Source organism: Pantherophis guttatus, chromosome 8 (genome assembly GCF_059756535.1).
Source record: "Pantherophis guttatus breed Tessera chromosome 8, ASM5975653v1, whole genome shotgun sequence".
Lineage (NCBI taxonomy): Eukaryota > Metazoa > Chordata > Lepidosauria > Squamata > Colubridae > Pantherophis > Pantherophis guttatus.
In genome coordinates this window covers 28,140,703-28,167,823 of record NC_142070.1, presented here as the reverse complement: position 1 = coordinate 28,167,823, position 27,121 = coordinate 28,140,703, and the positions used below count along the sequence as shown (strand labels likewise).

Sequence of the window (27,121 nt, the reverse complement as noted above, 5' to 3'; positions counted from 1 at the left end):
TTTAGAGTGGTTGCTATATTATCTGGAATGCAAAGAGTACTATCATCAACCCAAGTCAGAACACTTCTGGCCCAGATGTGATTGATTGCCATTAAAACTCTTTTAGAGCTAGAGCTATTTGAATGGTCCATTCCAGGCACTTCATGGATCCAAATAATCACCAGAAGGTGCTTGGGGAATTTCACAACAATCTGATAGATTAATCCATTGAGGATCTTGTCTGGTGTTATTAATATGTGACCCAGTTGTCTGTCAGTCTTTCCCCTAGGGTTTACTGATTTAATGAAATCTGGACATGAAGGTGCAAACAATGCTTAGAGCAATAGTAGAGAAAGACAAGAAATCTGAACAAGCACAGATATGTACTCATGTACAGACCATCTGTGGCAATAAGGAAGAGTAAATCTATTACTTTTTATTGTGCCAACACGTCATCTGGCAGGTGCACCATGTAGGAGAGAATAATTCTCTGCTAGGAAAGACCCAATACCAAGAATTCTTCTTTGTAGCTCTGATTAATTACACCTACATTTTGCTTGGTTACTTGAGATTTCTTTTAATCTATGATCACTTATGAAATGAAGCTCTGTCACGTATGAGGTAGATCTCTGCTGATTTCTTTGTGCAACTGGAGAGAGAGAGAGAGAGCAGTTTTCTGAATCCAGGTGATTAACACCTCATTTCAAGAGGGAATACTGTTGAAGAAAGCTGTTGTGTGTGCCCTCTTAATGAAGCCTTCCCTGGATCCAGAGGTGTTAGACAACCATCCCCCAGTCTCCAATCTTCCTTTCTGGGAAAAGTTGTTGAGACAGTGGTCAAGAGTCAACTTTGACACACTATAAAGGAAATGGAAATACCTATTCAGTCCTTAACATGGAACAAATATGGCATCGTTTGTACTAATGGATGAACTTTGTTGAACCTAACTGAAGATCGTCACAGATTCTAGTCCTTTTAGATGCCCATGTACATTACTTATAGTGTTTAAGTTATATCAAATGGTTAACCAATCAATATGCAGCTTTTCTGAAAATCAATTAAGAGTCAAGTTATTATTTATAGCATAGGAAAAAGTATGTTAGGATTCAATCTTGTGATATTTCCATAGCAAAATTAACTTATGCTATGGGGATTCAGTATTCCTTTTAATTACATCTGTATTCACTGAAGAATTGGACTTCAAATTATGCATCAGCATAATACAATCACATCTACTGTATATGATTCAGTCAAGAATCTTTTAGAACAGCTTCTAAGTAGCCACGTTTACAGCACATTGGAATGAACTGGGAAGTTACCAAACAATAGTTATTACAAAGGCTGTTTCTCTTCAGGTAAGGTCGTGGTTTGCATATCAGTCTGAGCTGATAAGGCCATTTTAATTCCAGTAATTTTGATGATGGCTATAAGCTAACTGATAGTAACCAATGCTCTTTAAAGCATGGATACTATTTAAACAACCAGAAGAAACACCAAGAGCACCAAGAATAAAATGTGTATTGTCTTGGTTAAGAGTGTTGTGAAGAATTTACTTCTCATTTATTGGTTGAATTCATTGTGGCTGTCATGTGTGATAAATTGGTTAGTGAACTCTGTGCCCCACCTTACATCGGCATGCACAGAGACAAATTAGTTCTGTACTTTGCTTTTTCATTTTACCAAAGAACACATTTCTCTTCCATTTGAATCATGATATCTAAACCATCTTTTTCATCAATTCCAGTATAATGCTGGAATGATCCTTACATTCTTTAGATATTATATGCCCTTTTTCAGTGTCATATAGCATTTGTTGATTCTAAGAATATTTATGATGATTTTAATATTAGGCAATTATAAAGCTGGCAGTGTTTGGATCAAAACCATCAGACTGTGGAATGTTCTACAAACAGAACCAATTGGTATGAATTCACAGAGGTTGACAGAGAGAACCATTGTTACAAGTAAGCAAGCAGTTCTATAAGTTCAGACTCTATTAAACTGTATGTATCACGAGAAAATAGCATTTTTTAATTTTAATTGACATTTTAAATGTTTAAAAAATAATTATGACATCTATTTTTAAGATCATGCATTTAGACTGATATGCAAGTTTTTGTACTGTAAAAGGGGAACAGTCATTTTATGATACTCTGATTACATCCAAAGTCCACTGAATTTTGGTGTAATTCAATTACTGGTGTAATTGAAATTTTTCTGATTGATTCATTTAAGAACTATGCACAATTGTGGATCTTTGCAGCAATTGACTCAATCAAATAATTTATAAACCAAATCAAAATTATTTTTCTTGGTCAAAGAATTTTGCTTATTGTTGTTTCTAGAGTCATTTCTGAATCCTTATTTATCACAAAGCTACACAATAAAATAAAAAATCACAAGGAAATAAAAGATACTGCTTAGAGAAATAGAAATCCGACTACAGGATGCATATAATCTAATGCAAAAAAGCAATGCATCTTTTTTCTTTCTTTCTTTCAGGTTGCATAATGTTTAAAGGTCTCTCTCCTAATACCTTTACTCACTATTCCAAAGTCTTCTGAAGGTAACCATGGTTATGTTCAGGAATATGCAAATAGGTTAAAGTAAAGAAACTTTTCAAAATGTATAATTTTACTGGACAATTTTTAGGACCTGGTTTACAAACATTGAGTAGACTTAAAAAAAGCTGTCAGCAACATATGAAACTTTCAAGACAATTTCTTCTATTTTTTGTACTCAAAATGCTACATTTTTCATTTGTTGTAGAATGAATTAAAGGAAACACATCTGATAAGCTAACAATTTACAGATGTTTTCACGTGCATATCTGTATGCATGCAATAGTATAAAACTTAAAATTGTTCTTATTCAAGTAGCATTTCATAAGACCTTTTAAATAAAAAGCATTCTGGAGTAGGACAGAAATAGCTCTACATAAATTCTGGACATGATACACTCAAAAGGAGCATCTGGCTGAGAATTTCACACTTTCGGTTGGTATAATTACTTGGACAGGAAGCCAGACTAGATGGTGCATTGAGCTTCAATGTACTGTATGCATTTCTGATAAATGGGAAAAGAATAGATGACCTGGCAGAAGGCTCAGACAATAACATGTGATTTACAGGACATAAATGCAGCTACTATAAGATTTATCTGACAGCCCTCTATGATAGTGGACTGTTGAGTATCCGATGGAATGATTTCTAGTCTTGAATGTCTACTATTGAGTAGCCACACACATTATTTATTTATTAGATGTTTTGGGTTGAAACCATTTTTAAATGATGCACTTCACAATACTTAGCAATAAATTTAGCGTTAAACTCTAGAGGGGAGGTAGTGTTATTGGAATATATGTCAGACTGAATTAGGATGAGCAAGCCAATGCTTTTATAAAGAAGCCTTGAATGTAACATGGATTCTTTCAAAAAATGATATTAATGTCAAGTAAGCAAGGACATTCTTCAGTTAATACTAAATGCAGAATTCCTTTATGCTGTTAAACAGCATTGGTACTTGGCCTCAGAATACAGTATCAATTAAAAATGTCCTGAGGTCTTTAGGACAAACGAGGACTTCTGATGGAGTTGACAGGGAGAATAAACAATAGTATTTCAAATAATTTGTCATTTTGTGTATACTATGAAAAAAAAGGCAGTCAGTGTATTTAGGAAATAAGTAGCAGCAATGGATTTTTATTGCATTGCAATAAACTTTTAAAAAAATATATAATTACTTTAAAAAATATCAGTGTATTACTTTTAATATACTTTTTGTGCACAATTTGCATTTGTAAAACTTAATTTCTGCATGATTACAGAAAATAATTTTAATAATATATCATGATAGAAATTAATCATAGCAAAGCTTTAATGTGACATTATGTCTGCCAATCCATAAAATTTTAAAATCACATTTACAGATGCGTATGTTTAACTGTATTGTATTATTTATGTGATTAAACCTAGTTTCTGACCTGATCTTTCGATCTTTGGCCCCTCTATCCTCTCCATCTCTTCTTAAAAAATAATTAAAATTTTAACAAGAGGGTCACTTCATTTTCCATCTTATTTGAAAAGAAAAAAAATCAATCAAGCTCAACCCCATCCCTTCATAGTATTTGTAAAATGTCGGGCTGAAATTCAATTTTGATGTCTCAGGCTTCCTATGGTAACACAGTTTTTCTCTTTAAAAATATATCATTTCTATGATTGCAATACTAACCTCTCTAAATTAGAAAAAAATCAGAGAAAAAAATATGTAATTATCACCCAAGTTTAAATCTTTATACCGCTGAGATCCTTTCAGTTTCATTTCTTAGATTTGTGTGTGTGTGTGTGTGTGTTATAGCTACTCTTTTCAACCAGGATATCATTTCTAGTTACTGTATTCTTTTTTCAACTATTTAATACAAAACAACATATTTCACTGTCATCATCTCAATTAATTCATTACCATATTGTATTCAATAACAGGACATAATATGAATGAAAAACAGAGACATTAGAGTATACCATTTATTCTTTGAATCACAGAACTATAGAAGTAATTCTGATACAAGTAATTTTCATATGCATTCATAGTTATGTATATTTTATATTAGTGCATGTGATAGGTTTGTGTATTGTGGGTGCTAAACAATAAAGTTTTAACTATTTTCTCAATTAATAGTACTTTTACATGTTTATCACTGTTTCAAAGAAGGTATTAAACAAATAAAGGTCCTTCCTTTTCAAAAATCATTATTTTAAAATATGCTGCCTTGGAAATCTACCTACCTACCTACCGGTAGTGGGTTTCAATTTAGTTTGCTACCGGTTCGCTCACATGTGCATGCTGCGCGCATGCGCAGAAGCATCCGGGTGGGTGGGCAGAGCCTCCCGCCACTACCGGTTTGCCCAATCCAGGGCAAACAGGTAGCAACCCACTACAGCTACCTACCTACCTACCTACCTATTTATGTATTTATCTCTACCTACCTAAAATTGTATAGTACCCAGATGCTTATGTGCTTTTGTAGAAACAACTCAAATATTCCTAACATGTTTGAGTGCATTACTGAATAACAGACTCACTAGAAACAAAACTATTCTTCATTAGTTCATTGTAAAAATCCATTAGCTATAATCTCCAAAAGTAATTGTTTTTATTGCACTTTATTGTCGATGCAAGTTATTGATTTTTCACACCTTCTATGATTCTTTCATTTGTATTCATGAAATGTCTATCAGCACAGACTAAATACATTTGGCAATACAGGCACTAAAACAAATAAATCAATGTAAAAAAAACATTAATTTTGCATTATCCTTATTCGTCAGGCAAGTAAACCATAAGGGCTTTAAATGAAGGTCAAAGGTTCTGAAATGGGTCAAAACCCTTGACCTCTAGACCAATAACATTCCCATTAAAAAAAGCTATTTTAAAGTTTTAAGTAGGGGAATTTACTATCAGTAAAGATGTGATTTTTAAAGGCCAAAACAAAAAAGCTTGATAAAAACTTTCCATATGATAAATGGGAGATGAATAAACTATTGCCATTTGATCAACTATGTATTATAATTTGTTGACATATCTAATTTTTTAGATTATATTTTTTTGTAAAGCACAATTAATTACAACACCACTTTCTACAATAGTACAAAATATAAAGTTATTCATATTACTAAGAGTTGCATTTTACATTTCTCATAGAACCTATGTCAAGAGCAATTAGTATGAGGCCCTATGTATTTTAAATCCTTTTTAAAAAGGCAAAGATCAAATCCCATTAATTGTAATGCAGCTATATTATTTTACATTATATGTTAACATCCATAGTTTTGTATTTTCCTTGTTAAATATATTATTGGGTAAAAAGATGCCTCTTATTAAAATAATATATATTATTATTTATATATATAATAAATCACAAAATTTTAAGGCAGTATCTATCTTGATCACATTGGATAATATAATATTGTTAATGCATTGTTTTATATACTAGTGAACTTTTCTAATTTTTTCTAGATTCTAGAACTTCTGTTATTTCAAGGCAACACGGATATTGGCTTGGAGGTGGGAATGTAAAATATAATGGGACACCAAATTGCAGCTACCTCTGCTGTTGTTCTGAGTCTCTCTTTTGTAATCAGGTTTGTTGAGTAATGCCACAATAATGTTATTTAGGCTATTATCATTGAACAGAAAGAAAAAGACATGAAATTGTGACAAAAATGGGAGTTTGGAGACAAATAATTGGGAAAAAATTAGATCTCAAGTTGCTGAGGTTAAAACCAGAATATCAATACCAATGATCTGAAATACAATTTCAAAAGCTCTAAAACTAAATGTTTTTTGATTGCTAGTTTGCTTGCTTGTTTTATTGGCAATACTAGCTGAAACCTACCTGAGAACAAAGCAGCATGACCAATTCCACAACTGAACTGCTAGATTTCATACATACAAGACCTAAAGGAAAAAAGAAAGGGAATTACATACTTTGATTGGCTTTACCTTCATATATTTAATTTACAATATTGGAATTTTATTATATAATAAACATTCTATTTGAGATTTGATAATATTGTCCCTATGCTGTAGAATAATTCTCATTTAATACAAGGAATCTCACATATCCATTGTTTATCCAATTGTTTATGTCAGTAGAATATGAATTTAAATATGTACACTAATCTCATTACTGCAATGCATAATTTTAATATAAAATGATAACCTGAAGCTATTTAATTGGTATTACATAAATATTAGGGTTTCAAGTTAATAAAACTAAGTATGGCATATGGTATATTGATTTATAATATTACATTTCTTCACCTTGGAATAGATTGATCATTATATATGCAGAGAAGGGAAATGGTTCTGTGACCTTTGCTTTCTCCATTGCGCTCTCTCCCTTCAGCCCTCCAGCTATCAATCAAGTTTCCATTTTGTTTCATGGCAGCCGACATCCCAAGCACTCTTATTAGTACTTTGACCCTTGACCCTCACCTAAACCTTAAGGAGGTGGAGAGCACAAGAGTAACCTATACATTTATAAACTAATTTGGTTATTAATATCAGTTCACACTTCATGCTATTTCTCCAGTATAATATGAAAACATGTTATCCTAAACCCCCTAAAATGGTGGCATTCTTTTCAGCAATCAATGTTTCACCATGCCAAGTTTAATTCTGTTTGTCTTTGGGCTTCATTAATTACACTGAAAAAAACCTACTAAGCCATAATAGCACATATTTAATATGTTACAAAAATAGATAGACTAGCTGAGGTATTAGATTTTAAACTCAATGTTTCTATATACTATTAGATACAACATAATGTATGTATGTGATAAGCATTTTATTTATGTATTCATTGAATTTAGGAATCATTCCACTAATAATGCACTTAATAATACTAAATTATCAAACTCTTTAAAAATCATAAATTTGTAATGTATGCTAAAGTATTTCCTGAATTCACCATTTAGCTTGCCCAGTTTATATGACCTTTTATAATGGCATTTTTCAAGTACTCTAATACTGAAAGCAGAATCTCTCAATTTTCTGGTGTATTTCCTAAACGTCTGTACGCATGTCACTAAGATAACACAATTGTACTAATCAGAATTGAAAATGTGCCAAAATCTAATTTTTAACAGAACTTTAATCACCATTTTTAATTTCAATCATCTAGAACATTTTATAAACTTTTAATAGATTTGCAATTGCCTTGAGATGTTCTCCTCTGAAATATGAAACACTCATATTTCTGGAAAAGTAATAGCATAATAGCTGATACCATCCACTGCACCCCCTATGAAAATCTATCTTCACATATTGTATATTACTAAACAATTCATATAATGTGAACATTTAAATGAAAAATGGGCAACAAATAGGAATGAAAATACAATATTACAATATTATTATATGATAATCTGTGATTAGTTTATCAAAATATAAAATACAAAGAGAAATTCAAAAAAGTAATAGAAAACTAGGAGGAGGGGGAGGGAAAAGAAAGAAAAATGATGTAAAGAGGAAAAAGGAAAGAAAAAGGCACCAAAGGTAGAGCAACAAACCTTTTAAATGCAATTGTCTGATTCATAAATCATTTGTACCGCCTAATACTTGAATTGTACACAACAAAAGGCCACCATCTGCCTGTTCTTCTATTTGCTAAATCTTTCTGTAAATCAGTTTCAGATGTTCAAGGTTACTATGCATTTCCTGTATTGTTTCTCTAAAAACTGCCTTGCCCTCTCACAATTTGATATACTCTCCTGAAATTATACATGAATTATACATAAAGTCTATATTCTTTCAATACTATAAATTACTTAACGGTACTTACTTTCAACCCTTTTATAATCAAAAGTAATAATGTAATAGTTTAATAAACCAGCCAAGTTTATAAACCTGATATACCCAGATGATTATATTTTACTATGACTTATATTATCCTAACATTTTGTTGCTCAACAAACAATAAAATTATCCTGTTTAACAGTGCAGCAAAAAAGTCGTGAAGACACTTTGCTATTTCAGAAAGAGAATAATATAATTTATATGTTTATTGTATACATGTATACAATGGCAAGGTAATATGAAATAAATAGAGTGATCAACAAAAATTAAAGTTTACAGTTGAATCAATACAATTGTTCTGAGTAGATGCCTAAGTAAGAACCAAAGTGGAAGTCGTGGCTAAGAGGACTTTTACTAAACTTCACCTTTTTCATCACTTTCCTGCATCAAAAAGCCCTTCTTTCAGTCACTCATAGCTGGTCATCCTCCATATGAATTATTGTAATGGGCTCTAGATGGGGCTATCCTTGAAGAGCATCCACAGTTGTAACTGGTGCAGAACGTAGAAGTGTGAGCATTTTGGGTGCCCTAGGGTTGTACATGTAACATCTCTGCTACGTGAGCTGCACTAAGTGCCAGTTTGCTTCCAGCTCCAATTCAAGATTTTGGTTATCACCTTTAACGCCCTTCGTGGTATGGGACTAAGTTACCTGCTGGGAACCATCTCATACTAATTACTGTCTCCTCCCACCTGGTCAGGAAGAGAGGGTGTGTTACGAATCCTGTTGGTTAAAGAGTTCTTATTGGTTGGATCCTGGAAGACATCCGTCTCTGCCATTGCCCCTGGCCTTTGCAACATTTTCCCCCCAGAGGGAAGGCAGCCCCCATTTCTAGCCTTCAGCTAGAGTGTGAAAACCTGACTCTGCCAACTGGCATGGGGGATGGACAAGGCTACGTGACTGTGGAGGTACTAATGACAGAATAACAGAGCTGGAAAGGAGGTTGGAGATCTTCTAGTCCAACCCCCTGCTCAAGCAGGAGACCCTATACCATTTCAGACAAATGGTTGTCCAATCTCTTCTTAAAAACTTCCAGTGTTGGAGTATTTACAGTTTCTGGAGGCAAGTTGTTCCACTGATTAATTGTTCTAATTGTCAGGAAATTTCTTCTTAGATCTAAGTTGCTTCCTCTCCGTGATTAGTTTCCATCCATTGCCTCTTGTCCTGCCTTCAGGTGCTTTGGAGAATAGGTTGATTCCCTCTTCTTTGTGGCAATCCCTTAGATATTGGAACACTGCTATCATGTCACCCCCTAGTCCTTCTTTTCAAGGGTGGCAGGTGTTTTCTGCCATTTTAACTCTTTAACTTTTAATATTTTTATCAACTTTTTAATGTATGTCTTTAACTTTGTTCTTTATGTTTTATATTGTGAATTGTTTGTTGTATTGTAAACCACGCAGAGCCACTCAGGTGAAATGGGCAGAATAGATATGTTATGGATAAACAAAGTAATAAAAATGGTGAGCAATAAAAATGGTCTTTACCAAAGCCAACGAACTACTGAAGCCACACAATGTTTTTATAAACCACTGAAAACAGACTGTATATTAAAAATTCACAGATTCAGCATTTCATAAAAAACACTGCATGGCTTCAGCAGTTTTTGGCTTCAGAAACGAGAACTCTGTGTGATGTTTTTAATAAGAGGCAGTCCATTGTTAAATATAAGTTGTCCATAAATTGGACATTCTTAACTCAGAAATGACTGCATGATATTCTAAGGGAAAATGAAGGAAAAAAATGTAGTTGGTTATAAGGATAGGTAAAAAGGATAGATGAATAGGAAAAGTGACCAAGCAATATACAAAATAATAATTGAATAGAATATGACGGGGTAGCTAAGTACAGTCCCCCCACATGTATACTAAATCATCTTGTGGCTTTTTAATTCTAATTATATCAGCTGAACGTAATCCTAAAATAAATACTAAATAGTTTGGTGGCAATACTTGGCTATTAATATTATTTCAATGATTTATTCAATATAAAGAATAATTTTAAATTAGCTTCCAACGTCAAATATTTATTTAAAATATTACAGTTCTTATAAAAGCATAAAAAAGGGAAACTTACTTGTACCTTCTATCAGTAGTTCTTGACCATGACTACCCAAGAGGGTACGCGAAAGAAAAGGAGCAAAGTCCACAAATATCTCCCTCAGAAGAGGGGCAGCTTTTTCCAAAGCATGCTCAAGCCTCTCTGAAATACTAAGAGATGTACAAGTTCATTGAAAAACATAATTTAAGGAGCAAAAATTCTCTAAGGAAAAAACAATCTGCAAAAGTACAAAATGCATCAACAAAAGTCAACAAGCCAGTGGCTAAACACAGTGAGTTTAATTATTATTTCAACGGAAATAGCAGTGATAGAAATCCAAAATTTACTATAGGCCTCAAATGAAAGAGCACAATCCAGTCAGAAGTGTAGAGTGAATTCCATATTATTTAAATAATTTGGAATATGATATAGCCAGCTGGAAGAAACTTAAAAGTTACCTCATGTTTGAAGCAGAATCCTCAGGCACAGAAGAAAGTGTAGGAACAGATGGTAATCTTGAATCTGATGATCCATTGCCTGCCAAAGAGATTTTTAAGAGTTCAAATAGCTGTAAATATATGAAACTATCTTTAATCAAAACCCATGCTAGTTCAGTACTTTCTACTTTGACTGGTAGCAGTTCATTTTGGTTCCAAGAGCTTTACTAGGGCCACTGTCTTAATTAATCCTACTCTATTCTCATATGAAGTAAACAGAGCTAGTAGACACTTGTATTTAAATTTACCAGCTCCAAAACATTTATATGTGGGACATATTTCTTTTCATATTTCTAATTTTTAAACAGTTTATCCTACATCTATAGCTTTATAACACTAGTTGATTTATGACACAATAGTTCTGAATTCAAAACAGGGGTATCAATTTGTAAGTGTACAGAGTAATTCACATATAATTCAGCAGATATGACTAGCACTCTACTTTGTCATCAGCAGCATATTATATTAATATTGTTCTTGGAATCTTGGAAAAAGATAGCTCAAGCCCTTAAAGACCTGAATAACATTCAAATTATTCCCTGTGTTGCTTTTAGGGAACTCATTATTACCAAAGTTATCCATTACCAAAGCGCATCAATTAAAACTGTTTTAACTGACTGGGAAACAGACTGGGAAAAGAAAGAATAAAAAGTACAAAAAAGTCTGTTGTTTTTCTTTCTCTACTTTGATTAAGATATGTGTGCTTTACATTAACAGTGTCTCTCTACTCTTTAAAACTTGCCCACTTCTAAGAAACAGTGTTCACACTTACCAAAATCTGGTTATTAAAAGATGGTATGATATAGAGATGATGAAAAGCTGCTATAGCTTAAAATACAACTGTGCAATTCTATCGAGCACTGGAACTACAGAGTATTCCCATTCTTGAATAATAGATATATACTGGATATAAAAAGTGTTTTTATTAACTATACAGAAGGTCTCTCATGTTTCTATTTTACTATCAGAATATATCAGAGGGATCATATTGACAGCTATGTTTCTTAACCAATAAAATGCCATCTAAGATGATTGAAACTAGGTGAAATATTTCAGATATTCCTTTATTCCAAATAGTTAATTTCAGTAACTCATTTTACAATGTGAGATATTAACACTGAAACTACCCAGCATTTTTAGAAAGAAAACAATCTGGAATACATTTTCTATATAATTGCTATGATTACTATCCTTCTGTTAATGAACTACTATTTTTAACATTTAATGGTTTTGTATAATATCTAAGTACCGTATTTTTCGGACTATAAGATGCACCGGAGTATAAGGCGCACCAAGATTTTGAAGCAGTAAACAAGAAAAAGTTTTTGCCCTCCCTGGCCCCCAGGAGCACTCTGCAGGCTTCCCAAACCCTTTGCGAAAAACGGGCCCGCTCGGGGTGGGGTTTCAGGAGTGAAAAATGTGACCGATACTATTTCTATCCCATATCTCGGTTTGAAACCAGACTGCTGTTGCACAACTACCTTCTCTACTCTTTCTCAGATAAATAAATGAACAAATATATATATTTTTAATTAAAATAAATCTTCATCTCATTCAAGATCAAAAATGTATTTAGCTGAAACTATCTCTACAAGAAATAATGCATACCATTAGATCAATAAAATTACATAAAATTCCAGGTCCTAATAGTTTTCTGATAATGGGAATAGGAATGGGAGATGGAATGTGGGAGTGAGAAACATATCAAAATGGACCCTTCCTAGGGCTGTAAAGGTGACTGGCAGAAACGTATTTTCAGACTTGCAAGACAGTGTCAGTCTTGCAAGGTTGTCCACACAGGAAACATGCTCATGTGTACTAATTATATTTTACTTTAAGGTTATATTAATAGAATCTTGAAAAAGTAAAGATATGATGTTAAATTGTGTTCCAAAAATTTTGAATATCTCAAAAATAAGAACTTTGGATTTATCACGAATTTTCCATGTTTTTTTAATTATTTTAAAAATGAATATCTGCATGGAAACTTCTATGCAGATATGGTATATTGTTACTTATGGTATCCTGCATCATACGAAATTTGCAATTATAAATTGTAATGCAGAATCTATGATAAAAATTTGAGAAAGGAAAATATAGCAGTATTGCATGTATTTTGTATATATTTGTGTGTGTGTGTGTGTGTGAGTGAGTGAGTGAGTGAGTGTGTGAAAATTATCACTTTTCCCATAATATTTATGTTTTAAAAAATAAACTTATAACTATCACAAAGATCAGGAGCCAAAAAAAAAAAAAGTAAGCACGCAAGCTAAAAATCTGTTATAATAAATGTTCTTCCTTTTAAGTTGCTACTAACTCTGATCCTTTGGGATGTGGCAAGTTATAAATCTAACAGGACAATATTAAGTTATTTGAGATATCAGCTTCTGATGTTGGACATTCAGAGTCAGCAACAGAGTTTTTGGTTACCACTAACTAACTGAAGAGCTTGGTTTATGATGAAAAACTTGGCTTGGTGCCCAGATGAAATGAAGTTTTATTGCAGCACAAGCTACTTCAAATCACATTTTCCATACTGCTAGAATCAGTAGAATGTAAATAGCAGTGCAGCACATCTGTTCAGGCTAATGCCTGCCTTAGAAAGGAGAAGCAATTCCATATAGCAGTTCCACTCCAAACTTAATTAACCAGTCAGGAAAAAAAATTGTGCACGTTTAAAAAATTACTTGGTCAGTTGATAGGTTTAAAACAACTGTGCAACTTAATATGAATAAGATAAAACCTAAAGCTAAATATATACAAAATGCCACACATTGAATTGAACCTCAAATTTTACATTTCCTATATACAATATATGAGACAGTGTTAAAAAAATCCAACCAATTTCTTAACACATTTAGATTTCAGACTGTATCCTTTAGGGTAAAAACATCCAAGTGGTTCTACAGATTAAAATACCATTTAAGGCTTATAACTTCAGCACTGATAAAAATAGTAGTCTCAAAGAATATATTAGATTAAAGATTGTGAAAGCACAAAAATGCCAGTTAGGCATTGCTCTGCAAGTGTTTCCAAAGCACTACATCATATAAATCTTATTTAGATAAATGTACTAAATGTACTTCCAGTTGAGTTTTCATTTTAAAATGGCTTTTATTCATTTAAGGAAAGAGAGATCTTTCAGAAGCATGTTTTCTTCTAAAGCTGACATGCAAGTAACTGTGGTAACTACTTCAAACAAGTGGAACCCAAGTGGCTTATCTCTCTTATCCTTTTACTGATAAACTGGCTCCCTCAAACTGACAGTTTTACAGACATATGTAAGGACATAAAAGGAAATGCAAATAGATCATCTGTCTAGCACCCTTCTAGTGAAAGCTTATTGTTTATTCAAGGTCCCCAAGGGTCTAAACAAATAATGTCTCTGGCAATAAACTGCTCTTAAGAAAAGGGGTTGTTCCCAAAGCACCTGCATGTCTGAATGCATATGTGCAAACAAAGGTGTCACCTAACTACTAGTTTAATGACAAAGTAACAGCTATGAGACAGATTTTATTTCTCCTTTCTTTAGTAACAAAGAATTCTTTTTAAAAGGAGTATGTACAGTAATTGGGCTAAGAAATATTTTACATAAAAATATTGTTGCCTAACATAGAAAAAAGATTTAAAAAGTAAATCTCAAGTTATCTGTTGCTATTTTAAAATACAAGAGTGAATTAATTCACTTATTGCAAAATTTAAATACTATATATCTCAAATTTATTTTCTTTACAGTAGTTACCTGATGCTCTCTTTAGGACTGAAGCATACATCTTGTCCACTATGAGAACTATCCTAAACACCCTCACTGCAGGATTGTTTCCTATTTCGAATTGGCATGAATATCATCTCAATAATTGAATGAAGGTATTTAATTGATGCATAAAGCTAACAATGGGCAGGTAAAATAATCTCTAGAGAATCATTCCAAACCAAGGTTTCATACAAATAAAAAGGTAGAGAACAATTATTTTCTTTCAGCAGCCACTAAATTATCAAAATAGATATTGCAATAGATAGATAGATAGATAGATAGATAGATAGATAGGTAGGTAGGTAGGTAGGTAGGTAGGTAGATAAAATAAATGAACTTCAATTTCAGCTTTGTTTATAGTATCGAGTAATTTTATTGGCAATGAACAAGTAATCAGAGCTAGTTGCTTCGGAGGTTAAGGAATCAATCTAGAAACCCGGAGACCGTGAATACTACTTCCACCTTAGGCACAAGCCAGTTGAATGACCTTGGCCCAATCACTCTCTCAACCGTAGGAAGAAAGCAATGTAAACTATTTCTGAAAAACCTTGCCAAAAAAACTGCAGGGTCTTGTCCAAGCAGTCTCTGAGAATCGGACACAATTGTATGAAGGAAAAAGCAACCACAAATAACTACCAACATTTTTTGCATTTCTTTTATAAAATATGGAATTCTACTAGAAGGGAGGATGTTATAATCCAAGGCAGAATATTTGCATATTACATGTTTAAGAAAGATCCAGGACCACAAATGAATACCAATGCCTATTCTCACTTTACGTATAGTATTAAAAACTATTTATATGGAGAAGAGGGGATTTGCTCAGAGGTCTCCATCTTATTACTTGAAGTCCATATAACAATCTTTGCAGTAACATCAGCACTGAACTTGAGGACATAATACTTACGTAAAAGAATTCTAAGAGCCAAATTTATAATAAATAAAATAAATAAATAAAATGTTAAAAAAGATAAACGATCAGTACTTAAGATTCTTTTAGCCAAGGAAACTCAACTTTGCAATTTCATTTAGGTAGTATATGATGATTCAGTAGCTGAATTACAAATATATATCATATTGCTTTGTTATTTTATTTTGCACAACTCATCTCCATTCTCTCACTTACTTGGAGAGCCTCCAGTTACATCTGGAGCTTGGGAAGAATCCAAAGAAGAAACCACACTAACAGCATTTGTAGGCACGTTAATTGTAGCTGCAGATGAACTCATTGACTTCTTTGGTGCCACAACCACACTCCTATGACAGAAAAGATGTAAGTTACAAAGTATATTTTAAATGCTTGAGAATGGCTAAATACAGTAGATATTTAAAATATATAACAAACTCAGACTTATGCAAAGTAGTCAAGTTTGAAATTCAAATATTACTTCTCTTTTCTCAGAATTGTCAAAATTTTATTATATGTTCTAAGGATACCAAATTGTTATTAAAAATCTGCTAATTTTAAAGATACTCTGAAACACATTCTGATTTTACCCTTTTATGTCAACACTTTACATTATTTCTAGCGAAAACTACACAAAAGTACTTTTAGGGAAAGTAGTCATCACTAGAATCAATATGCTTAAAACTAAATAGACATTTGCACAAGAGTTTAAATAAATTGAAGACTACTAAACAGAAGTTCAAAATTAAAATAAACTGGATCAATATATGTTGTTAACTTTATAAATAAGTTGCTATAGAAATGACCTATGAAATTAGTGTTCTAACCTAAATACTCAGAAAATTCAAAACTGAATATAGTCCATGTTTCAGGCATCATTTATATTAGAAAGAATAATTGTGGCAAACCAGTTTCAATTAAATAGTAATGTTTTATTCCAAACATCTAAAATATCCAGTTAGCCATACATAAAAGACACTTTTAATTGCAAGTTAGCTCCATAAACATGCAATACCCCTGTTAATGAGCTAAGGAATACAGTTGATATATATTATGGACTCCCAAAGCAGTGCTTCTTTTTAATTACCTGGTGTTAACTATAAGCCAAAAGTCTTCAACATTCCATTTATTTAATCAATTTATTCTGTTGACAGTACTGTTAAGTAGTGGTAGAAAGTATTCCCTTAATAGCATTAAAAATATGCCGTTTGTAAATAAAACACATTAATGCTGACTCCAAACTCAGATATATAATGTAGAAATTTTCTAGCAGCTTATAAATTTATTAAAAAGATAACTTTATTTTTTCCCATTTTAAGTTCCACTGATTACTGTAACTAAACTAGGCTTGATTAGACATTCTGAATACTATGAATGAATAGGTATTCACTGGATGTTATAGTGTGCATCAAATTATTACAAGGGTGACCGCTAATGTTAACTATACATTAAAATATGGAAGCAAAAGCCACCTGAGCCCTAAACCAAGGAATTAAGGCATTACTGTAGATATTCTTCACATGCACATAAATTTGCACAAAAACTTATTAGGTTATAAATTCATATTATCAGAATATGAGCTTTGATTTTCACTTTAAAAACAATTTAAGATTAAAGACTATAAATTTTAGATGTATGTTAAGTTTATTATGATTAATATTTAATTTTGAATGGTCAGGGATAATAATGGCCATTAATAATGGCCAAAAAAAAAGTACAGAATTTTTTTTTTTGGTACATCATTTTGCTACATAGAAAAAATACAGTATTTTTGCTATGCCATGTCAAAAGTTAAAAGTTAAGATATTGTGAGTATGTGAGTGGCAATTATCATAGTACTTTGCCATGGATCCTGAATCATTAATTTGTAGCAAGGATGAAGTAGTGTTACTGTCATTCAATGAAAAAAAAATGCATTGGTAGATGTATGAATGAAAAGAAGTGAATTTGTTGGATTATGTCTTTAAGAGATACAGGTATCCATGTGAGTGTAGGAATATGTGGGGACCCTACAAGCTCTACTTAGCATCCCAAGTCAGGTAATTGTTTATTAATAACAGATATGAACCCATTATTAAAACAAAAACCAAAATGGCTTTTAAGCCCTGTGGCTCTGGAAATTCTTTTGGCTTTCCCCCCCCCCCCCCCCGCCACAGCTGAAGCCTAGCCCAGCCTGTCCAACATCCAGGCCGAATATGCTTCATCAGCAATGGGAGCAAGAAAGGGGTGAAGGTCACCTGGGATTGTGGAGTACAGGCCAACAGAAATCCAAAAAGCCTTGGTGGGGGGGTGATAGGCAGATGACGGAGTTTGAAGCACCCCTAGGGCCGTAAGTGTGGGCAGGCTGCCAAGTGGCAAATATCTGTAGCGCGGATATAGGATGAGGGTGAAGGTTCGTTCTCCAAACCTTCACCCTCAAGCTGCTAAGTGCCCACTTTTAAACCAATAATTAAAATGTCCATAACGCTTCCATTATTTATTTCATCTGTTTCTTCAAAACTGATGACTATTGAAGTAATAAAAGTACAATTTGCATAATTCAATTAATTTGCATATTTGACAGACTAATGAGCCTGTGTTAGGATAAATACATAAACATGCTAACATAAAAACATTGCAAAAACTCTGAAATACCTTAAAAATAGGAAAAAGTTTGCCTTCAAATCTAATTTTCACTGCAAAGAACAACTATTTCTAGTATTCTTCTTTTTAAAGAACTGAAAAATGTAAGATCATATTTCAGTACTTTTAATAACTATACCATAGATGATTTTGCTTAATTTATTTTATTCAGCAGGACTTTAGATAATTTCCAACATTTCTATTGTTAAAAAATGAAATAAAGTAGCATTTTTGCCCCTGGAAGTCTATAGAAAATAAATACTGCAAATAGTCTGTCAATTCACTCTCTCTACTTCTTTAATGAAAAAACCAGACCAGGCCTTGAACTTTTATCAAGATAGATCCCTGGCACCCACTAATCACCAGATTGGATCTCCATGTAAGATAAAAGAGTAGTTTTGGGTATGGGAATAAGCACACATCATCTTCTTGTTTGCAAAAATCCACAACCTGCCAGCCTTTCAGCTAGGTCTCACTCACGTAGCTGTTACTGTATATTCTCCAGCTATGGCTGAAAAGTTGATAATCCTTAAAATATGAGGAGAGTTTTGATTTCTGACACAACATTCCTGAGATAAATGTAGGATCAGAGAGATGCTTTGAAATTCCCAGAGATATTTTTCTGTATAACTGCTACATAGGAAAAAAAAAATTAACAAGATTTTTTCTTCCCCTCACCCCAAAAATTAATTCAAATGCCCTGTGTTCCACACTAGACAATACATTAAATATAAACCAGATACATTAAGTTCCTTAGAGCATCCTGAAGCCAACTTGCTCCAAGTTTCCAACTGTAACGTTAGTATTGTGATGTCCCCGGAGATAAAACCAGTTTGTTTCCTGAACAACAGGTCATAACCCATTCTACCCAATATCAACATTAAACTATAGCACATGCGTGTGCACACACACACACACACACACACACACACACACACACACGTATATAATCTGGAAAAAATGAGAGCAGACAATGGGACGAGGTTCCACCACATGTTAAAATCTTACAAGAAAATCAATTTTACAAAGTGCTGGTTTTAGTTTTTGCCCTTTTAATGCAGCAACATTATATTTTGTATTCACCAATGTATTCAAATTAATTTTGATCACTTTCTTCAATCTGCATAATAACTGGAAATTTAGAAACTCAGTAAGCAAAGTCATACACCTATATAAATCCAAGAATATAGTTTATTTTAATGAAACATGAAGGTGGTTTATTTTCATTCAAATGAATAAAACTGAACAATCGAGTATTAAAAAAACAACTTTAGTCATAGAAAGATTTTCACTTGTTTTATGGTTATTTTTCCTTTCACAAACACTGCCCTAAATTGTATTTAGTGTACAAGACAATATGATACTTTTTATTTTATTTATGTATTTATTAAATTTATATGCCGTACATCTCACTAATGTTATTCCATTAATTGATTAATGCAAAGTATAGAATGCATGTGACAAAGAGGTTAATTTAATTAATTGTTAATTGTCAATTAAATTATATTATCAAAGAATTAACAATCCTAGATGCTAACTATAAATATAAATTGAACATGGAATAGAATGATGCGTGTGCTTGGTACAGCAATACACGACATTAACATTCACTTTACTATTATACCTACTCATTATAAAGTAAATTATGACCCAGAGAAGCATACACCTTCTCATGAAATTCCTATTCTTACAGTTCTTCCCTAATAAGTATATATGTTTCAGTCTACAGTGTCAGTGTCCTTTTATTCTAATAAAGTTTTGAAAGTAAATCACATGCCATGCAATGAAGCATCAGAACCAATATATTATACTCTGCAGTCTGGCATAAAAACTATACTATCTTTTATGTCATTCAATCTCCTTAAAATTGCAACAATACTTGCTTCTGAATTTGTTTATGCTTATGCTTCTGAATTTGTTCCCTGTAATGCAAAAAGTCTTCAAAACAGCACAAAGCAATCCTGAAAAACTAATGTTGATTTTCCTTTCCACCATCTGCAAAAACTTGTTTTTTATTATTATTATTTTTTGTAACTTTTATTTTCACTAGTTTTTTGTCACCATGGCTAAATTATTTGCATTCAATACGTCAATATGAAATCTCAATCTAAAAGGTTTTTACTATGTTATTCTATGATTGCTTTACTTAAAAGTAGTCTATATTTCTTAAGTATATCTTGGTGATTTGGATTCTAAAAATATTTTTTAAATAGTCTTCACTATGAGGCACATATTGCAAATAATTAACATTTTTATGTGCTTTACCTTTACATTACAGGTAGTCTTCATTTTGTAAACATTCATTTAGTAACCATTCAGTGTTACAATACTGAAAAAGTGACTTAAGACAGTTTTTCACACCTATGACTGTTGCAGCTTCCCTAGGTTAGATGATCAAAATTCAGACACTTGGCAACTGGTTCATATTTATGATGGTTGCAATGTCCTGGGGTCATTTGATCACATTTTGTGATCTTCTGACAAGCAAAGTCAATGGGGAAGGCAGATTCACTTAACAACCGTGTTACTAATTTAACAACTGCAGTGATTCACTTAAGAACTGTGGCAAGAAAGATCATAAAATGAGACAAAATTCACTTAACAACTATCTCTTAGCAACAAAAAAATTGGACTCAGTCATAAATCGAGGACTGCCTATACTATACTTTTAGATTTATAAAATATATTTGCAGGTATGCACATTTCAGGAAAAATACTTATTTTTTGTTTAAAAAGTTATTTTATATCTCATTTTATATAGGTCAAGGTTTAACCATCCTTACCTGTCAAAAGATTGGAATTGTATTGGTTGTGCAGCGGCACCATCACCAAGGACTCCAAGAAAAACAGGTGGAAGAACAGTAGGGTCCACCGTGGCCCCATCTGCAGGAGCACTGACCAAACTTCTTAGGATGTCTTTCACATTGACGTTTTTTGCAGTTTGTACAGAGGATGCAGTTTTGCCATCAACCTCATTATGTACTTCATTTTTATTTTCTTGAGATTTATTAACTTCTGAAGAAAGAGTACATAGTATTTCACTGATTGCATCTGGACCTGTACTTATACTCTGTCTTTCTGGTTCAGTAACCATCTCAGAATTGTGTCCTGATCCAGAATATGCTTTCTCCTGAATTCCAGAATCCCTTCTTTGTGGAGACGTCACATTTTCTGACTGCTCGGCAGGTTCCTGACTTAAAGTAGTAATAGCTTCAGATTGTTCTTCCTTAACTTAAGAGATATATAAGATATAGTATAAAACATCAGAATTACTTTCAAAGTGATGAAATTATTTTCTAAACAACTGCTGTTTTAGCAAAAATTACAACAAATATCTGTTCTTAAAGTTTTCTGTTCTTAATTCATCATTAGACAATACTAGGGATTACTGTAACTAAGAATTCCAACTAGACTCTATGCTAGAGCAATTAAAACATAATACTTACGAGGTCTCTTTACTTACTCAGTTATCAAATATTAGGACTGAAAAGAAACTGGTTAGGTAGACAATCTACAACTTGTCAAAAAGAACACAGTGAATCTAGAAAACAATTAAAACTATAATGTACAGAATATCAGGGTCTGCTATAATGGGTTCCAGATTCCATCCAATCTTGCTATTCTTAGAAAGTTAATTTCCAGCAGAATTATCCAATTTGGGAAGTATGTCGATGGCTTCTATATCTCTTTCCTGCCATCTGGAACTTCGCAACTTTGAATTTTCCAGTCATACAAATCATACAAGCAAAAACAGCAGGACTCTATACTTACAAACAAAAATGGCAGGACTCTTTACTTACTAATAAATCAATGCACAAATTTGTCTATTCCAAGCTATTTATCTACTTGACATGATCAATTTATCCTTCAGCTAAACACATTGTTACACTTAGACTGCATTTCTTAAAGTGTGATTACACACTTTTTTGCGCCGTAGGGTGGGTTGGACTAGATGACCTACAAGGTCCCTTCCAACTCTGTTAATCTGTAATCTAATCTGTAATTTATATCCATGTATGAACATAAGGTATCACCCAGTTAATTTCTGAAGGACATTGATCCTAGTTTGTGTTTACTACTAATATATTTTTATCTATTAAACTTGCATTAAACCAATGAAATATTAAAAAATAATGTTCTGGACAGTAAGCAAAAATGGATGATCAGTTCTAAGGTTCTCTGAGGGCTAATAAACTAACTCCATATTTAGAAGTAATAATCAGAAGTGTTTAACATCAATTTTCAAGTGGCAGATTAAAAGTAATCTTTCAATTCATATTTTTAAAGTACACATATGAAAGTCTATGTTATTAATAACATTTTTCATAATCAAAACCAGTATCATAGATCTATGAATTATTCAGAATGTTAACAAAGATTATTGTGAATAGAACCTAATCTAAAAATAAAAATATTCACCATTATGCCCCCAAATTATATATATAAATAAATAGAACAGTCCTATATTTCTATCAAACCTATGCTGTATGAATATATTTACTGAATAGTAGTTTCCAACCTGATCTGTATGGCCTGCTAATGATTTTAAGTGTATTCCCCAACATCAGCAATGTTGTGTGGATTTCAACCTACCTGTTTGAATTCTCCAAAAAGCATGGCAAATACTAAAAATTCTAGGAATTGAAGACACATGTCTTCAAGTTGCTGAAATTTAAAATTTTATGGATATCCTACTCTAATCAATAAAGTATATTTCCAGGTGCCTACAGTACTAACCTATTTTGGGTGACTGAGAAGGTTGAAATTGCCTCCGTTCATCTTGAGGTTCCAAAATATCTCTGTATTTTGATACCATGAGTACAGAGATAAAATACACTACAGCCAAAGCCAAGAACTGTGCCTGCTTACTGTCCTCCTAAAAAAACCAAAAACAAATAAAAATTACTTTATTGTCCTACACTAAGACCTGAATTACACATTACTATCACAAAATAATTTCCTCAAGGAAATTACAACAAAAATATTTACATGGATTTATTTATTAGGGTTGTGTGAATCACATGAAGCAAAGTATCCCTTCAAGTCTGTTGCTTGATAAAACAGCTTATCACAACTGTTTCAAAGAGCTCCCCACAATGTCTTATGTTGAGTACATAAGCAAAGACTCTTTATCCAGGAGTAGAAGTGGAATTCAGAATTCATTTAAAATATGCAGAAGCACATTTAGAACTCTCCCTTTTTGCTCATTTAATTCTGGACTAAATCCTGATCTTTGCTAATCACATATGTTGATAAAATAGCAGAACATTTTGTTTTATAATTTTGAATGTTCTGTTATACAGAAACTTCCTCTCATGTAGAAACATTCTAATCTAGTCAATTGATATATTATTCTAGTTTTATATTTGAGTGAAGTAAAGCATCTACAGTTTCAGAATTGGGAAATGTTCTGTTGGCATTCTATTGACATGTATTGGTGGTGTACTAAAAAATATTTGAACTCATTCCAGTCCTACTTTTTAAATAGAAAGAACTTGGGTTATCCTGATGGTTCAACTATTGTAGGAACACAGTGATAACATTCTGGTTTTTAATACATTCCAATTTTAAAAAATTCACAAAATTGAATTCACCTGCAGAAACAACTGCTAATATGATCTTAAGCTTTTCACATGATCTCAATTCCTGATTTGCTATTCCTACAGTATTTTACAATTCTTGTACATACACTCTTAGATTTTGGTATCATTGGATGGTGCATAAGTTTAACAACTATACATGATTATTAAAAGAAGGAATTAAGTAGGAAAAGTTGCTCACTATATCTCTGAATACCACTGCACGGAGCCGATTAATATCCATATCCTGTAGAAGTCTGTCAATATCTCTTATTGGAGAAATTCCTCCGGTTACAATATCAACTGGACTCTGTTCAAAAGAAAAAAGGGGCATGTATTATTTAATTTTGAAGATCTATCTATATGTCTGATGAAAAATCAATTAGTAGTTTTTCAAAAATTTATATACAGTTTGAAATCTAATCATATATCTGTAATCTTTAGCTGGGCAAAATTATGCATCATAAGGCAAAACCTTGTCAACAAATGTACCTCAAATGGGCTAACTTACAGAATGCCAAGATCCATTACTTCTGAGAAAATGAAATTTGAAGAAGTTAAAACTACTTCAGTAGCTCGGCCATTGTCGTGGTCACATGATCCTCATTTTCAACATTCCATAGCAGCTTCTCAGCCACTCACAATCCCTCATTCTCTCCCACAGAGGAGGGAAGAAGGGTGGAAGAAAGAAAGAAATGGGGAGGGAGGGAGGGAGGGAGGGAGGAAGGAAGGAAGGAAGGAAGGAAGGAAGGAAGGAAGGAAGGAAGGAAGGAAGGAAGGAAGGAAGGAAGATATCTGAGGGTCAATGCCAGCTTCTCATAAAGAAATTCAATGAGGAGGTCAAAAGGAAGTGAGAAGTTGCTCCTGTTCCCACTGATTTTTTGTCCACTCATGGTCATTCTGTTTTAGGTAATATCTGAAAGGACTACACATGATCCTTATTTAAGAAGGTTCCCTAACACATTCTCACAAGCCAAGCCAGGGAAGCTTGCAGCGAAATTATGTAACTGTGGCTGATGGCAGACACTGGGTTTGAACTTGCTACTTTTCTTTCTGGGAAGCTTGCAGGAAAAAAAGTCAATGGGGAATCTTGCAGTCAAGGCCACAAGTTGCTCGGGTAAGTCTCCCCAACCCCACACTTTCTGCCAGTCCCGTTGCCTCATGCCGTGCTAGGCAGCCTTGATCAACAGATCATGGTTGTCTAGTAATAAAATAAAACTGTGCAAGGAAACTTAAAAGTATTTATGACTTACATTTAGCACATCTTTCTTCCTGAAAAGTGACAGCATTTATATGTAGAATTATTACATTGTATATACAACTGAAAATAAATGCCTAGGTAATTAAACAACCATGCTTGATTTTTAATACATACATTAAGATAAAAAAGTCACATAAATGTATTCATTTGGATACAGAGGGAAAAAAAATCATCATTTGCCAGTATTGATTTTAAAAAATCCACTTGCCTTTGCTCCAGTCCTTCCTGAGGCTATAAGGCTTTGTATTGTTTTCTGATGCTTAACATTTTCTCCACTAGGCTTCATTAACATATGCTGTTGCTGACACTCCAAACAATTTCTGACGGCTACCGCACATACTAAAATGAAAGGATACATTTTAGGGACTGCTGAATTTTAAGCAGTGCAACCTGCAAGTAAACATAACTAGCCTAAAGAAAAAAGTATATATCTCATAACAATAAGATTGCTTATAATCCAAAGGAGAATCAAGGTGTATATGTGTGTATATATACATATACACAATCCATATGTATGTATGTATGTAGGTCTTTGGTTATTCGGGTCTTCTCCCACGTAAAATTGGAAGTGTCTTGGCGACGTTTCGACGAAGTCTCATTCGTCATCTTCAGGCTGATGTTCTCGGCTTCGTGCTTCCAGGAGCAAGAAGCACGAAGCCGAGAACACCAGCCTGAAGATGACGAATGAGACTTCGTCGAAACGTCGCCAAGACACTTCCAATTTTACGTGGGAGAAGACCCGAATAACCAAAGACCTACATACAAACACCCGCGAAAACCTGAGAATATGAATATATATATATACATATATATATATATATATAAGAAATATATATATTTCTATTGAGATATTTAATTAATTTTCAATTGTGTGGTGTTTTCATTTTCCTACAATGGAATGTGTCAAACATTCAATGTTGCTGCAATCTGATTTCCAAAATGCCCCATTCATCTCCACAATATTCTAAGGGTGAGTCATCTATTTTTGCACTGGATTTTCGGACAGAAAGCAGTTTCTGATGTTAAAGACACAATAGTGTCATGAAGCATCTAGAACACTAAATGGTTCTGAACCATCTACTTGCAGAAATACATGACTCATCTCTGGAACATTGTGATTGGCTATTCTAGATTGTTTTGCATATAAGAATTTCCAATTCCTTTTAGAAAGGAAGAAATAATTCCTTTCCACTCTGCAGAACTTTTCTCCAATCAGCCTTTTTATATAAATGGCCAGTAGATCTCTAGATGGATACAGGGGCATTATAACTTTGATAGGAATTTTCTTTGTCAATATATTTAAGATAACTTATCAAAGATAAAGAACATCTCAATGCTAACAACTATTTGCTTACCAAGTCGAAGACATTGCCGTAAAATTCCACCAGATGACATATTTTTCTCTGACTCAATTTCAGTAAATCCAAGGGAACTTGCAAAGATCAATACATCCACAAGGCTAATTAACCTTTGAAGGAATGCTATGGAAGCTTCCACTGATAATCCTTGAGTTGGCTCAATGCTTTCTAATTCATGCTGGAGAATGGAAAATGATTTATTTTTATATACCTTCCCAAATTACCATAGTCTAATGTGTGCTATGGTTGTGTATCAGGTAGATCTCACTTAGCAACTGCCTCAGGCAGCAACTATTTGAAGCTACAATAACGAAACAGGGGTACCAAGCTAGTAAAGACTCTAATCAGGAACGCTTTACAATAGCCGACACTAATATATTCCTTTCAATTATATTCCCTATTGTTTGCTTCCTGACTTTCTTGTAATCCTTTCCTCTCCAATAAATATAAACTGAAACATTAATTCCCTTTTTGCTAGTTATCCCAGCACTAGGGTAAGCATTCCAAAGGATGAGGCAGTGGAGAAAAGGGGAAGCTGCAATAAAATTGTAAGCAGTCATGGTCACATGGTTTTTCACAGTGCCTATGGCATTTAGCAACTAAGTTACTGGTCCCAATTCTGGTCACTAAATGAAGACTAGCTGTTCAAATGGAATTGATGGTTGACGTGTCTCAATTTATTTGTCCAACAAGCTAGGAACTAATGACAATATGAATAATAAACACTGGTTCCAATTACTGTTGGAACAGGATGATCTCTATTTTCCCAT

At 33.1% G+C, this 27,121-nt stretch overlaps 1 protein-coding gene across 9 annotated transcripts in view; it reads right to left on the bottom strand.

The window, feature by feature from the left end:
• Positions 1-27,121, bottom strand: part of LRBA (LPS responsive beige-like anchor protein) — a 359,129-nt gene that overhangs the window by 252,703 nt on the left and 79,305 nt on the right. For 5 of the 9 annotated variants that reach the window (XM_034442710.3, XM_060686876.2, XM_034442712.3 and 2 more), the window contains exons 26-34: positions 26,349-26,529; positions 25,202-25,332; positions 23,935-24,042; positions 22,891-23,029; positions 20,937-21,384; positions 15,751-15,881; positions 10,832-10,910; positions 10,410-10,543; positions 6,374-6,435 (exon numbers count right to left, since the gene is read on the bottom strand). In XM_034442710.3, coding sequence (XP_034298601.2) covers positions 6,374-6,435; positions 10,410-10,543; positions 10,832-10,910; positions 15,751-15,881; positions 20,937-21,384; positions 22,891-23,029; positions 23,935-24,042; positions 25,202-25,332; positions 26,349-26,529 — 1,413 coding nt within the window. The remainder of the gene's footprint in view (positions 1-6,373; positions 6,436-10,409; positions 10,544-10,831; positions 10,911-15,750; positions 15,882-20,936; positions 21,385-22,890; positions 23,030-23,934; positions 24,043-25,201; positions 25,333-26,348; positions 26,530-27,121) is intronic. The other 4 variants (XM_060686875.2, XM_087874512.1, XM_087874511.1 and 1 more) reach the window with 1 other exon arrangement.